The 16,311-nt window shown below is 33.5% G+C and overlaps 1 protein-coding gene and 1 long non-coding RNA gene across 6 annotated transcripts; one reads left to right on the plus strand and one right to left on the minus strand.

Moving 5' to 3' along the window:
* The first annotated feature begins 234 nt into the window (after window positions 1-234).
* Window positions 235-2,629, plus strand: LOC128556475 (uncharacterized). Its single transcript, XR_008370700.1, has 3 exons — window positions 235-423; window positions 1,445-1,554; window positions 2,110-2,629. It is a non-coding gene; the product is annotated as an uncharacterized LOC128556475 (long non-coding RNA).
* A 4,166-nt stretch (window positions 2,630-6,795) lies between these two features.
* On the minus strand, window positions 6,796-15,488 carry LOC123552225 (uncharacterized). Of its 5 annotated transcripts, XM_053541745.1 has the most exons (8): window positions 15,334-15,487; window positions 14,790-15,149; window positions 12,568-12,650; window positions 12,140-12,250; window positions 11,439-11,613; window positions 10,718-10,945; window positions 9,445-9,774; window positions 6,796-9,267 (listed from the first exon to the last, which is right to left on the minus strand). In XM_053541745.1, exons 5-8 carry the CDS (start codon window positions 11,590-11,592, stop codon window positions 8,891-8,893), a joined length of 1,089 nt encoding a protein of 362 aa, XP_053397720.1. In that variant the 5' UTR covers window positions 11,593-11,613; window positions 12,140-12,250; window positions 12,568-12,650; window positions 14,790-15,149; window positions 15,334-15,487; the 3' UTR covers window positions 6,796-8,890. The 5 variants fall into 5 exon arrangements, with proteins under 5 accessions (XP_053397720.1, XP_053397719.1, XP_045197644.2 ...); XM_053541744.1 differs by lacking the exon at window positions 12,140-12,250 and having other exon boundaries at window positions 15,334-15,488; XM_045341709.2 differs by lacking the exons at window positions 12,140-12,250; window positions 14,790-15,149; window positions 15,334-15,487 and adding an exon at window positions 13,718-13,774.
* Between the last annotated feature and the right edge of the window lie 823 nt (window positions 15,489-16,311).

Raw genomic sequence — 16,311 nt, forward strand, 5'->3', positions numbered from 1 at the left:
TAATACTTAAAAACGAACAACAGCACAAGTTACACGCGATACTTATTTATTCACAGTTGTGTCGCGCCATGAGATTTTTGGCCCAAATGCGGCGTTACGTCATTCGAGAAAAACCCGATTAAAGTTACGTCACAAAAATGAGTGGAGTTCAACACGTTTTCGCGTCAATTAATGCATTTTATCAATTAACACTATATTATTTGGACGATAAATGAATGAAGAGACAAACGTCATTTACCAAGCAGGTATTGTAACAGTTCCGTGTTTTGACATTTCGTTTCATTATCAAATAATTGACAATTTATCGCCCTTTGTACCAACACGCCATTTGTAAACATGAAAGGTCGTGTGAAAGGAAATTTTTAAACAGTAATTTGACGATTGATTTAAAAGGGATAATGAATGTCATTGAGCGATTTACTGGTAAGTAGTAATATTTACACAATATGTAGAGTTTTAAAATATTAATTAAATCCATATTGACCGTTTTGTCCTTCGAAAATATCCCGGAATTGTCATCTGGGCTTTAATTCTAGCTAAAAATATTCAGTTCAGAGATGTTTATTTGCTGTTATGGATCTCTGATGGTAATGGGAAATAATCAGAAAATTAAAACAGCGTCAGTTAAATAATGTCAGCCAGAACACCCGCAGTTTTTTCAAAAAAGGAAATCACCCCCTCCCGGAATCATTTAACCCCCCTTCTCCATTCCACAACTGGGTTACCTCAAATCACCCCCCTTCCCATCAACTTCTTCCAAATACCTCCCTTCTCTTTCCCACCCATTGTCATATGAAATGCACCCTTCCTCAGCTTGAGAACTGCTTCCACACTACATTTATAAACTAAATACACCCCCTCTCCCCCCTCCTCCGTTCCTTTTAACTGTAAATTACCCCCCTCCTATATCCTCCAAATAATGGGGAGTGGGGGGGGGGCATTCATGAAGCTTACTTTTTTCCACAACAGTTTTCACTCTTATTTCTGATCAGTGTGTCAGTATGAAAGACCAGTATGTCAAAAGTCACAGCCTTATCCATATTTATGTAGTGACTTACAGGAACAGTTGTCAGTTTAAATAAATTATTTCTTATTCATGTCAAACTCACTTCAATTAGAAAAGTATAAAGAATAGCTGTTTGTTTTTATTTTGTATAAAACAGATGCTCAATAGCTTTTCATGTAAGTTTGCATTCAGTTCACTTGGCCATGATTGTTGGATTCCTCACCACTACATAATGTTCTTTACAAGTTACAAACAACTTCTACACATTAAATGAATATTTTTTAAACTTTAAAGACATTTTGTTAAGAAAGTCATGCTTTTGATTGAAACATATTACACTCATAGTATAAATCTTTGTGTTCTGTGTCCTGAGGTAACTAGCTAGGCCATCTTTATCTCACATTTCAGCTTTTTTTAAAGTATTTTTTAATTTTACAGATCAACTATTGATGAACTACTGAGAAACATCTGGCATATTGCTATGACCTTAAACAAAAAAAGGAATTCTCAAGGCATGCCTACATATCACATGTTGGAAGAGTTTGTGGGTTTGTAATTTTCTGCATTTTTGCAGTTTTTCTATTGTAAGAAAGATAAATACATCTTAAGAATATATACAAAAAATAAATTCCTCTTAAAATAAGTACAAGTAGATTTATCTAAGTTAAATAAATCTTAAAATATCATACACATAAATGACCTGATTGTATTAATAGCATTTTGAAAGAAATCATTACTAGTCTAATAGATTCATTCAACAAACATATCTAGCATAAAAAGAGGAGAGTGGGGAAATATGCATAATGATTGAATATCATCATACATGTATTTTCCTAAGAAACTGTTGCAGTATTTGAGTATTCATTTAGTTAGACTGAATGAATTAATTCTTTTAAGTGTATGTCTACTAGTATGTCAGAAGATTAGCTAGTTTTTTGTATTCTTGAAAATTATGAGATTGATGGATGGATGGGTACTTAGTAGTCATGCTTTTATGTAGATTACACAAAAAGACACTTTTATTTTTAAAAAATGCTTCACAGTATTCTATTCTGTAACTTTCTACTTAAAGGTACTAATACTAATGTATTTTTGTTTTGCAGAATGGCTGAAGGAAGAAAGAATTTCCAGCCACAAAAATAAAATTCTTTATGAATTTGTGAATGGAAATGAAACCCAAGGAACTAATATATTTGCTTACCATCCAGTTGAAAGTATGCCAATGGAATAAAGTGCAACTGTCAAAGAAGTGCACAAAATAAGGTCATGTTTTCTGCAAAAGTTCACCAAGCTGATTCAAACTACAAATGGGAGTCAAGAAAAAAGTAAAACTAACTGAACTGCCACAGTTCAACTGTGAGAAATGTTTGGTAAAAGTATGTTTTGTTGTCAGAACAGCAGTGAAGTGGTTAGAGTAAAACTGTCTTCATTGTTTAAGCAATACAGATTTTTTTTAAAAAACATACTCCATGCATAATATATCTTGAGTGCTCTTTTTTATTTAAATAATCATACAGTTTCAAGAAATTTGACAATAAATGCTATCTTTAATTTTATAAGAAAATAGTGCATTGTTGCCATGGTATTAAACATTAATCTGACTATAAATTATTGTAAAACATCTTTCATGTTTATATGTTCTATTTGTTAAAAAAAATAATGTAAGGTCATATTCTTTTCTTAGTAGTAACTGCATCAACAAAACGTTAAGTTATCTTTGAATCTGCCTTAAACTAGCAAGAGTTGTGTCGTGTGTATCAGAAAATTATGTATATCCCAAACAGTGTCACATCAATTTACATGAAATGAGGTTTTCTTACTTTTGAATATGAAATTAGACAGCTTTCAATGTATATATTATTTTGAAAAACACTTTAACATATTCAATTATTTCAAGAACTTGATAGAAATGGTACTTTTGGTAAGAAAATACATCATGGTTGCTATGGTAACGAGTCACTGATCAGTGTGACATTTGTACTACTACTTTAAGCAAAATCAGTTTTAATATTTCTAATAATTATATCTTTTTGCCTGATTTTCTGTCTAACAGTTACAAAGAAATATGTCAATGTGTCAAGTGTTCTAACAACAAGGTTAATTTGTCATAGTTTTGTCATGTTATCTAACCCGTAATCCAGTAAATCTATTTTTGTACAAAAGAAAGCCATATTAAGATTTTTGCAAAAAAACTGTTATCTTTAAACTCTGTCTGTACACTGAAAAATGTTGACGGTATATTAGCTTCACTTTCTTGATGTAAATTTTGGCTGGATTTATCAAGGAACTATTCAAATTGGATTTAACAACTGTGTTGCCATGGAAACGATTTTAAGGGGAAAATAATATGTGCTTATATAAAAAAAATGAAACAGAAAGAAATAAATTTAACTAACTGCATGTTATGTTTGATATTTCATTATGTATTTTTTTTCATATTATTTTAAGAAGGAGTCTGAATAAAGATATTCTGCCTCTATTTTGATACAGATAGACGAAAATATGGTGTCCGAAAGGCGGTAATTTCTCCATAACAACGGCTGATTTCTGTTGTCTAATAGCAGAATTTTACTTGGAACATGACAATCTGTCAGATTACCTGAAAACCCCATTTTCGACCAAAATCGCATTTGGGCCAAAAATCTCATGGCCTGACACAGTTATTTACAATAACTGAACAGACGCTTTGTAAAGGGAGTGCACTCTAAGAGAAGCTAGTGCGTACATTGATGGGGGTAGTACGTTTGGGGTTGGAAACAGATACAGCTAAACATACTATGGATTACATTGTATTTATAATGCTACAAGATGAGGTTGTTAAGGAAGAAACAAGACCCAGATGCCAAATATCAATGTGCGTAAAAATACATACATATATCCCTGGCAAAGCATTTCAAAAATAAAAATCGGGTATTAACAGCACGTGAATTGCCTTGTTTGTACACGATTTTTCTCCCGTTAATACATGGGCGGATCCAGTGAAAAAAGTAGTTTTTATGCAAGAATATAAGTTTAGTCTGCTTTCGACATTTAATCTAATACTATTCAAGAGTCGCAAACACATACAAAAATCCTGAATGAAAGATAATCCCATCCTTTTATCATAAGCTTATACAAACCATACCAAAATAACCTGATACAAGTACCAAAATAATCTTATTGAAGTTATTAAAGATTTTATAATGTAAACAAAGCAATACTGCATTTTACCATCAATATTTTTCCACTCATAATTGAACTCAAACAGGTAATAATTGATTATCATGGTATAAGCCCTTATAGAAAATAATTTTTAATGTTATGAAAACATGTATCAAAGGACTTTGGACACTATCATATGCTTCTAGCCTACATTTTGAAGGCAAAATTTCCAATTAGTATTTAAACAATACCCAAATCGTTTCGAGTCAGTGATAAACCAATGTGTTAGTTAACTTATTACAGCAGAAACTGGTTTGTATCTGTTCCTATCAAGATGTTTTTCTTATTTTATCTAGGCCAGGGTATATTTTTTTGAAAAAAATAAAATGTTTAATTTCCGTAAAAGTATAATGTCATCATTTTACGGAATTTTAAATATATGAATTCCAGTCGAATAAAGTGACAAAATTATTTTATTTAAAGAAAAAATAACATTTTAAGATTAAAATCCTATAAATAAATAAAAAATAGAACGATATTTTTGCAAACAACCTGTACTTGATTTATCTATACACTGTTCGTAATGTAAAGTTATTGATGCATTACATGTGTGAATAAGTATACATGTATAAATGACCGGTCAGTTTTATTACAGTGGTTCAGGCAGTTATTTAAGTGCATGTACATGTCTATAGTTCTGTTATAAGTGATGGCAGATAGTTGTGTGCTGCATAACATTAGTACTAAGAAAAAGGCAGTCATCTTATCAAGGCCGTAGGGTTGGTTCTTGTTTGGGATAAGTACCAGTGGCATAGATAACATTTGAGCCGCGCCATGAGAAAACCAACAGATGGCATATATAAATACGGCTAGACACAAAAACGAACTAAAAGGTCCATCCGAGTTTCAGGTAGATTTTTTATGCAGCGACTTGGATACATTTTAATTACATGTTTAAGCCAAATGAGCCGTGCCATGAGAAAACCAACATAGTGCAATTGCGACCAGCATGGATCCAGACCAGCCTGGGCATCTGCGCAGACTAGTCAGGATCCATGCTGTTCGCTATCGGTTGGTCTAATTCCGATAGGCTTTGAAAGCAAACAGCAATGATCCTGACCAGACTGCGCAGATGCGCACGCGAGTCTGGAACCATGCTGGTCGCAAAGCCACTATGTTGGTTTTCTCATGGCACGGTTCATTTGACTTAAACATGTAATAAAAATGTATCCAGGTCGCTGCATAAAAAATCCACCTGAAACTCGACTGGACCTTTTAGCCGTATTTATATATGCCATCTGCATAGAAAGCGACTTGACACATCACTATCGTGGGATCACACTGAATGTGAAACCGTCACTGATATGACTGCCATGAAGCTACTGTTCTTGACCTATGTATCACAGGCATATCAATGCCAAGCTTTATTTCTGTTGGATAGACTATAGTCAGGATCAGATGAACTGCTGTGCACATATTGCCTCTTTTTTTGTGGTGTAAACATTAGGCCTAGTCCGCCGCAAAGGACAGTCTTCAATTCAGTTTTCACAGAAGGAAGAACATGAAGTGATGAATGCGTGTGACATTTAGTATGTGTCTAGAAATGTAAATATAAACGCACAGAAGAAGATGAAAAAATAAAGAAATGAAAAATATATAAGAAATACAAAATAATAAAAAAACATACTGAAAAACAAACTACATCCTCATCGCTAGTGGCGTGCGCGTCGCGAGCGGGGTGGGAGTGTAGGATGGGGAAGTGGGGGGGGGGGGGGGGGGATGCAGATGATTACCTGGTGTGTTGCAAGTATGTTAAAGCATATATTTGTCAATCTACTGCAACAAACAACCAGGATAAGCCAATGAAAATTTATCCCAACGAATAATAATGAATTCACAGTATTTGCTTCTTTTACTACTTTACATGTATAACATGCCTATGTGTACCCATTCAAACATTTGTATAGTATTTGAGTTACAAACAGATGTAAAAATATGTGACTATCAATTTATTAAAATGAATGTAAAAAGTATTGGTTACTTCACATTTGGGAACACCCTGTAGTTATATTTTTTGTTTAAAAGTACTGTTCCACCCCTTGCATCAATACAATAGTCACAGAAAACGTATATAATTAATATCTACATCTGCTGGCCAAATATGGTTTTGATGCACGGGTGGGAACAATGTTATATAAAGCAAAACACTTTTTATATCTATATAACAGGGTACGTAATTCTATTTAGAACAAAAATCACTGTTCTATGAAACAAAAATTGAAAATTTGACCTTAAGAAATAATCTCAAATATGTATTTTAATGGCATATGTAATTAAATACTTATTTCTTAGTAGTTTATTTTTCACTCTTAGAGTAGGCAAATTCATACAGAAAGTGTCCGAAGTCCTTTGTTGTAAATTGCTCTGAATTTCTAAAGTTGCTCCATGATATTGTTTACAACAATAAAGGCATTTTACTATTTGTTTATATATTTGATGACAATGGTTATTTGTGTTACCCTATTTGCAGCAAAATACCGCTGAAAAGTCAAAGAAATACTTCAAAATCTGCAAAGCATCTAAAACACTCTTAAAACGATGAAATGATAAACAACATTCTATGTAGTTGCAAATATGTGATACTAGTACAGGTTTTATCTCTTTTATTGTAACTTTTTATTTGGTTTTTATTCTAAATAAGGTTATCCTCACTAAAAGCAAATGTCTCCAGCTAAAAATAAAAACTCTTTAAATATTTGCATTTATTTTTTTCTAAGTCGTAACATTATTTCAATCAAATTGATGAAATGTTAGATTTAATGCAGCTAATCTTTCTGCTTGGGCCTCGGGAAAGCTTATAAAATAAGCCATGAAAAGGTATTCATGTTTTATATGGCGATAAAGAGTTTTAAACAAATGTGTGTCATATTTTGCCTGTCTGATCATTTGTTTGGAAAATGGGCTGTTTAGTTCTTGTTTCACTTTTTATCACTATTTCTATACCGGCTTCAGTTTATTAGTCAATTCAGAGTTGCACCCCTTGAATCTTCTTGGGTATGTACCATCTCTAAATTATCTAAATAGGGTGATCAGTATTTGCACTCTTAAAAGAACCCGTCTTCACTCTATGTTGTTTGCATAAACACGAAGTGGACCAGTTATGACAAACTATTGTTTTTGTTGCATTTATAGACTCAGCGTATAGCTTTAAATACATGTAAATGCATTTGCAAACAATTACATTTTCTATTTTTTTCTGATATCTATTTATGAAAGTAAACAGTTTCTTAACTCATGATAAGATAACAATTCTATGTTTCCAGTTCTCATCCCCATGACCGTTATTTGAAATAGAACACCTGTTCTTTGTTTACATTCATGTTACACCCATTTCTGTTATTAGAAATATGGACACTTCTGTTTCGACGTAACGCTACTAACTGTATCAACGAAATTTCTTGCAGATCTTAACAACCTAAGTTTCATACATTTTAAAAAAGTAATACATAATACTTCTAGGGGCCTCCGTGGCCGAGTGGTTAAGATCGCTGACTTCCAATCACTTGCCCCTCTTCGATGTAGATTTGAGCCTCACTCGGGGCCTTGAATTCTTCATGTGAGGAAGCCATCCTGCTGGCTTGTGGAAGGTCGGTGGTTCTACCCCGTTACCTGCACGTGATGAAATAATGCACGGTGGGGCACCTGGGGTCTTCCTCCTCCATCAAAGCTGGAAGGTCGCCCTATAACCTATAATTGTGTCGGTGCGACGTTAAACCAAACAAACAAATATTTCATAATCCCTGTATCATTAAAACATTACTAAGACAAACCATACAGTAATAAGATATTATATTATCTACTACTGTCTGCATACTACTATAAGTACTATTAATGTTATCAGTTTTAGGAGGCCCGGCATTTTCAAGCCTTAGGTCAGACTTTCTGAAATTACTCCCCTTTGACAGAAATGGGAAATAAAAATTAAACTCAAACTACTTCAATAAAGTTTAGGCCGCATCTTTTTAAACATACACCACGGCTGTTAAGATTTGAAGTTATTTTACAGTGTTAATCACGCAGTGCAAAACTGATATAGAATGACTTTTACTGTAGTTTACACATTGCAGATAAAAGACCTACATAGATAACACTGGTAAACAGCTTGTAAAAATCATATACGTTAATATCCTAATTTCGATGTTCACCTGAATGTTTTAGCACAAACACTCACTAAGTAGTCTTACTAACTAACCTAACTAAGTGGTCTTGCAGAAAGTATTAACTTCTTAACATTATTTTTAAATTTATATACACTGAACTTTATAGCCGATAACATTTGTGATATCAAATACTAGCTTAACAAAGATAAAATGACTTCTATAATATTCAGTGCTGAAATAAACACGATTTTTGAGAAAATGATCTGCTAGTGAGGTAATGCCTTTATGTACTTATATCATTTTATTAATGTTGTTATATGCTATGAACTAAACTGTCCCTAAATTCTATGGTTTTGAGTATTAATTACTTGAATTTTACTTAATGCTGGCATGCAATTACGAAAACTCTGATTTCAGAAAATAATATATGTGAAGAATGACACTTATTAATATGGTATTTCTGATGCATACGGAGACATCTTACTTATCAAGATAGCAAACGTTTATACAATAATTCTAACTATGAACTATAAAATTTGAAACATCAATCATGTATGCAGTAATTATTTCTATACCATTGTTTTCATTGTTCAGTATTTCCATTGTTCTGTTTTTCTTTCTGTTTTGGGGTTTGCTCGTAGGTTAGCTGGGGATAAAGCCGAGTGACCTTTGCATACAGGCATTGCCTCTGCAGTTCGTCGTGGCTAGTCTGTGGTTTAGTTGATTTTTCATTTACTATACCAAAGTTTTTCCAAAGCGTTATCGACATGCCTGACTTCTGATTTATTCTTGACAGTTTTTCATTAAAGGTATTATCAAGATGTCCATTGTTTGAAAAGTTGTCTTTGTTTTCAAGTTGCCTGTCCCAAAGTTCTGGCTTTCTTTCTCTATCAAGCAATTTCTCGTGGATCAGATCTGTATGTAATTCATGTGGACCAAAATGTCGTCTATGTACACTGCCTAAAAACAAATATATTCAGAAATCTTCTTAGCAAAATGCAAGAAAATATTTAGAAACTCTGTTTTATATACTATTTACTGAATATATATATACCTAAGTGCTCTAAATGTTTTCAGTGACTTTTTATGCTTTACATATATCATAAACATACATACAAAAGTCATTTTGTACGTTACCTTCAGTCAGTGAATATGTCTTGTTTTGAATCACCACTTCCTTTACTCCGAAAAGGCGAATTGCTGACATCCTTTTCCCGTCTTCTAGCATGGTTTGTAAGATTGATATAAACATATCTGGTATCATGAGAGTTATAATAATGCCAAGGTACGGGTTTAGAGTTTTTTCTTCGTTTTCACAGGTTTCCTCAACACCGGATACTATGACATGATCAGGGGGGACGAAAAGCAGTGAAGATATTCTCATTTTGAAATAGCTGATAAAATTCACATTGCAGTCAATGGATTCCAGGTTGTCAAAATGAAATCGAGCGTAACTGTGCCCGTATTCTGTAATATGAATAATGTAAAAGTGTATGTGATATGACACGCATTTTAAATACGATCGTATGAGCACAGAGAAAGGAATGCTAAACCAGTTATAAAGAAGATGTTTTTTTATGAAAGTCACCATTTGTAATGCTGAAATACTTCTCAATATTTGAACACTATTGAAAACGATAATGTAGTTTGAAATAGTAGAAGAAATTTCTGTTCATAGACATTACCATTTCAGTGTTTATGAGTGCATTTAAATACGTTTTTTCTTTTTAGATTAACAACTCCTAATAATTAAATAACTATAGCTGCTGAGTTTTAGATGGAAAACATAACAGCTTTTTTCTTTGTAAAGAAAAAAGCGAAAACTGTTTTCAGAATTAAAAAAATACGATTTAAACGAGTATCTTGTAACAAATGAAAAAAAAACTACGTTGTCCTATCTTTCATTGAAATCAAAATGGTACCAGATAGAATGCATAAAATGATTCTTTTTGAAAGTTTGTACCTTTCAGGTTATACTTTGTCTAAGTTAACAATCAAATGTGTTTCAGGTAAAATATAAACACACTGAATCATGCTCTTAGTTGTAAAATGCATTAAATTACATCGTTCGTAGAGTCGAATTATGCTCGGCTTAGTTTAGAATTTCTGATATTAAGTGCCCATCATTAAATGCATGTTAAAAACCAATGGGACTTCCATGACCAAATAGTAACTGTTGCTAACTACAAAGTTTTTGCCCTCATCGATGTGGGTTCGAGCCTTGCTCGGGGCGCTGTATTCTGCATGTGAGGAAGCCATCCAGCTGACTTACGGAAGGTCGAAGGGTTAACCCAGGTGCCCGTCCGTGATTAATTAATGAACCTGGGGACTTTCTTTTCCGTCAAAAGTTGCTATATGACTTTAATTGTGTCGGTGTTACGTTAAATGCCACAACAACAACAAAATAAACCTAAGTCTTCGTCAGACGCTTTGAGCATTCGCGCCATTTCGCCGTCTTCTTCTTTTTGACAGTATTCAATGGCTTTGAGAATTAGATCCTTTCTTTCAATCAGCATCAGCATTTGCTGCAAGCATGTCATATTCTTGCTGTCCATATACTGCATGCTACGCAGAGCAGAAAATAAGTCCATGCACGAGGTGAGTTTCTCAACTTGATTTTCATGAAGGAGCCCGTTTCCTGTAAATTGGAAGGAAACTTGTAAATGTTTTACCTTAGTGTTAGTGTTTGTTTTATGTTTCAAATGATCTTTTATACTTTTAACTGATGCTATTTCATTCAAATGCTATTCAGTTTTCTCCACTGATAATGTGATAAAGAAAACATCATACATTTCTATAGGACGAATAACCGTGATTGTGATGATAATGACGTGTTGAATAAGGTAAGTATTGTTCAGGTAAGTATTGTTAAGCTTACACTTTTATTAAGGATCTCAGATTGATCTACAGCATAAATAAGATAGGGACTGAACTTTAATAACCATCAACGTAGGCGTAAAGGATTTACACTTTTTATCGTTCTGCTGTAAAGGTAAGAGATAATTACAAACGATCAGAATAATTATGTGTCTTCCTTTGATTAACCAAACCAAAACTGAGTGAGTTTTACATCCTACAAAAGTACAATATTTTCATTTGAAAAAGGACTTTGAGAAAAGTGATTAACATACCAACTGCCATCTGTTTCAGATTTGAAAGTTCTTTGTCAGAAAGGTTTCTTGCAATGTACAACAATAGCCGACTAAAGTTCCAATCTGCCGGCTTTGGTGCCTTTCTTGCGATTTCATTCTGTCTTGATACTGTCTTACATGTTTTACTCGACATGCTTTTCTCAACTTCCTGGAACTTTAATGATAATATTAGAAAGAATCATTATAATAATCCAATCATTCGATAAAATAGCAAAACGTGGAAGACCACAGGTCGCCCAACACGACAAAAATGAAAATGTTGCTGGATTTGATTGAGCCTGTGGGAGTGCTACCTTCCACGCCCTTTAGCTCCGGGCTATGCAGCTCAACATTAACGTCAAATAAAGAAATTCACTGAAAACATATTTACTTAATAAGTACAAATATTAACGATTAACATGAAAAAATTCTCCTACCTGAAACGAAATCGAAACAAAATTCAAGGATTCCCAATATGTTATGTTGTAATTAAAAAAAAGTTATTTGCGCAGTTTATTTAAAGTTCCAAAACAAAATTCAAATTTAAATTCCTAGTATGTTAGGTTGTAATTAAAAATAGTCATTTGCGCAGTTTATTTAAAGTTGGAAACCAAAAAGTTATTTTTAAATTGTCACAACTGCCGATATCATTTCTAAATATGAACTTTTCAATGTGTATAATAATATGTTAAGCTACTTACATGGTACAATTTTCTTCGTTTTCACGACAATTTTACCAAAGTTCTAGTATATTAAATTATCCACAAATTAAATAGATTTGAAGAAGCAACGTTTATAATTCTCCTTTATTTCTAAAAGTACAAAACTGTTCTTAGCGCATTTACGGATTATGCAATTGCATCAGCTAGGTGTTATACTGAAGTTGTAAATATAAAACTTGTCAGTTTACTTCTTCACAATATATAATTGACCAAAAATCACAATACATCAATAAAAATCACATACACGCACACGCATACACACACGCACGCACGTACACACGTACACACGCACACACATGTACAGATAAAACAAAAACATTTTAAACGAAAACATTTAATGACGCTATTAATAAAAAGAAGCTAATAAGGAGAAGTTAAAAAAGAAGTTTAAATAAAAGAATATTCACTGTATCGGCCGCCGACGAGTGTTTATTTTTCTCAACCAACACCATGCGTTGATGTATATGAAATTTTCTTGTGAAGCTGCATGCTGAATAAAAGTGAGGACCATATCAAGTGCTGGTAAGACAATATTATAATAAGATACCATCTTATTATAAGTTATGTATTAATTCATTATAAACAATTATTACTAGTATTTCAAAATAATTTTTTGCATTGTTTTAAGTTTTACTTTGATGTTAAATCAGATAAAAACTAGATATTTAAACTTGTTATTTATGCATGCAAATCAGTATATTTTGCTGGTTGCGGGTTGCGGGTTGATTGCCACAATAGACTATTTTTCCATTCTAGCAACCCACAACACACAGCCCGCAGTTTAGTGTTACTGCCGCCGAAGACCAAGCCAAAACTTCTTAAATATATTTTGTAGAATATGCACACAGAGAAAAATTATTGCTCGATGAAAAATACCCTTCCTCTTTATTATAGTAAAATCTGCCAATTAACATAAAATATGACATGATTACATATAAATTAAGGCCAATACACATATCACAACATATGTCACAAGTTGTTGCATATCATATGAAAACTGTACTATACATTTTTTATATATTCAGGACAATTTATGATATATGGATAAACAAAATACTTATGGAGTTCGGACTGAAATGATTATTGCACATAACACACGTCTGTATTTCTCGTAAAATGATAGTCATACGTTCCTTATAGCCTATGCCTTTAAAACACAAAAGCCAGGATATGTAGAATGATCTCAATGTATATCTTACCCTTCAGTCCAGACACAATGTCAAGCAATCAAACACAACGGTTTTGTTACTGTTTTAGCTTAAATCAAATAAATATGAATGAAACCACTTACTTTGGTGAAAGTTGCACTGCGAGGGCGATTCAATAAATTCTGTTACTTAGGGTCTCTCACAGAAACCATTGTACATAACAATAACAGTACGAGAGTTTCATGTATTTAGTTACGGAAGTTTACTAAACATATCTGCGAAATATCTATTTAATAAAGTAACCATTGGCAAAGTTATCTATTGCTGAATTGACCACACTCACATACGGTGTCTGAGATTCAGTTCTATTATAAAATGTGAAGAAGAAGAAATAGAAATCAAGGCTTACATTAAGGTTCGAGATTCTTTGCAGGTACATGTATCTCCAAAAGAGATATTTTCTGAATTGCTTCGTGTTCATGGTTGTTCTGTAATGATATTAATAACAGGTTTATTGGGTTAAATAACATCAATGTGGCCGCAATAGTATTCAAGACAGTAACCGTCCAGGCAGGCCTGTTGCTACAGTATCAAAGAAGATCAGTGCTGCCGTTTGGTGTATGACAGAAGACGATGGCCGATATACTATTTCCCGAAGAGCTCACGCTATAGGTATTTTAGAAGGGACCGTCCATCTATTCTGACTAACCGTTTGAAATTAACGGAAGTGCTAGATGCACGCCACCCCCCCCCCCCCCCACCCCCAACCCCAGACCACACACATACCATTTGTTGAGACCTGTTTTAAAGTTCAAGCGTTTACATTGCACAAAAACTGCTGAAATATACAAAAATCGTTATCTCAAAAAAAGTCTTTTAATGAGGACAAAAAGTGCCAAGAATGTTTTATATACCAGTTCTTAAATTCTAATGGCCCCACTGTACGAACTCTATGTAAAGCGGATAAGATTATCATAGGCATTTCCTACAAAGACCTACAAGAATCTAACAGCTGTAAACATCCTATTAAAATAAGGCTCAGAGTAAAGGTTAGAAAGGCATAACAGCTTATTCTTGACAACACCTCCTCCCGTTCTTAGAACAGGAAAAGTTATACAGGCTGAGCACACACTAATTCCCCTGACCAAAAGTATACCAAGGAGAGACTACTTTGCATCATTTAAATCACGGATAGCAAGACTCCAACAGTCTATTTCTGAGCATAGGAAAATATCTTGAAAATATGATTGATCGGATTTATTTAGGCATACGGCGACAGAATTCACTGAATCACCTTCGCATTCTTCTTGGTTGCGTTTTTTGCTTCCAAAGGATCGTTTTACAGTTACTTATGTAAAAAACATATCGAGTGAATGAATGAAACTCCCAAAAACAACTCTAACTTGTAATCGAACGGCGTGGTAAAACAAACAGTTTACGGTAAATCTTATCCAGTCTAACGAAACACTATCAACTTTTACCTATTTTGTGTAGTTGCTCTGACAGTGTTTTATCCCTATTTTCAAATTCACACCTTTCAATTTACGAGTATATATCATCATATAAGCATTGTGGGTATACACGAAGAAGTTTTGATCGTAGAAACTTCAAACCCATCTCGTTACGATGCATATATAGTTTAGATATCTCTATGCTGTAATTATATGTTTCACTCCATCCACAAAACATCAGCTCTTGCATGTCAAGTCTCATCTTTTTTTCGGTATCTAATTCGTTTGAAAGATATTTCAATTCCTCTTGAAATTGGTCACTTGTCTTCAATATTTCTCCAATCGTCTGTGTCTCTTTATCTTGCGTCAGTGTAACTTCATTATTCACACCTTTAATTAAACAAAATAATATCGGATAGATATATGCAAATGCTATCTTTACAAGATATTTAGTGTTATGATTAAAAATACATCAAGTTGAAAGAAATTTTGAAGTAAACAATAAGCACGTACCCTATATTAAAAGTAAAAGTGTATGTTTAAAGCAGTATATAGACAATAAACTGTTACGTACCCGAATAGAGTTTAGGGTCTCCTTCCTTATGAGACCTTCCCGAGACAAAATCATTTGAGCCGTGCCATGAGAAAACCAACATAGTGGGTTTGCGACCAGCATAGATCCAGACCAGCCTGCGCATCCGCGCAGTCTGGTCAGGCCCCATGCTGTTCGCTTTTAAAGCCTATTGGAATTGGAGAAACTGTTAGCGAACAGCATGGATCCTGACCAGACTGCGCGGATGCGCAGGCTGGTCTGGATCCATGCTGGTCGCAAAGCCACTATGTTGGTTTTCTCATAGCACGGCTCATTTGTCTGCGTTTCACTGATATTAACATTCGATTCTGTGACTTCTATTACGTGACTGTTCTCTGCTAAGGTTGCTCCAGGTGGTATTTTATTACCTGCAAAAATCAATTGATTTAGTGTTGAAATATTACAGTGTCTGTGGTAGAAATGAATTTCAGCTTAATATGTAGCTTTCAAAGCAAATATTTGACCAAATACAAATGTAATACAGAAGTTTTTACATGAAATGTAAAGTATGTTCATCAAATATGCTATATTATTCTATCTTGGTCGGGCTACCAGGATAGGAAAAACAAACTTGATCAACACCTCTAGTGAATTTTAAATCTATTAAGCACTCTTTGAGCATGAATAAGTGCAAACTTTTGATAAAATTCATTACTTGACTAAACTCTAAATAACCACCTTTAATGTTACGTTTCTGCTGTGTTCATAAATAATCTTGAACCTAGTATATTGTAATTTAGAAAACTTGAATTGTCCGATACTTGTATTTTGCAAATACGTTCAAAACAACCCGTGTACCATGAAACGACAGATGTCTAGCAGGACCCGTGATGAAACAAAAAAAAACTTGATTACATTAATCTTAGGTACAAAGTTTTAAAAAAAAATGTTTATAAATCTGTCTCTAAATATGCAATATTCATACTAATGGCACGACGTCATTGATGTTCTTTACACACG

Source organism: Mercenaria mercenaria, chromosome 4 (assembly GCF_021730395.1).
Source record: "Mercenaria mercenaria strain notata chromosome 4, MADL_Memer_1, whole genome shotgun sequence".
NCBI lineage: Eukaryota > Metazoa > Mollusca > Bivalvia > Venerida > Veneridae > Mercenaria > Mercenaria mercenaria.

Bases quoted from the DNA above. Each gene is read 5' to 3' on its own strand.
- LOC123552225 (XM_045341708.2), bottom strand. From the start codon at position 13,789: ATGAACACGAAGCAATTCAGAAAATATCTCTTTTGGAGATACATGTAC. The intron at 10,946-11,438 runs GTATGTTAATCA...TCCAATTTACAG, and splicing joins TCTGAAACAGATGGCAGTTG to GAAACGGGCTCCTTCATGAA. The intron at 9,268-9,444 runs GTAACGTACAAA...ATTTGTTTTTAG, and splicing joins GACATATTCACTGACTGAAG to GCAGTGTACATAGACGACAT.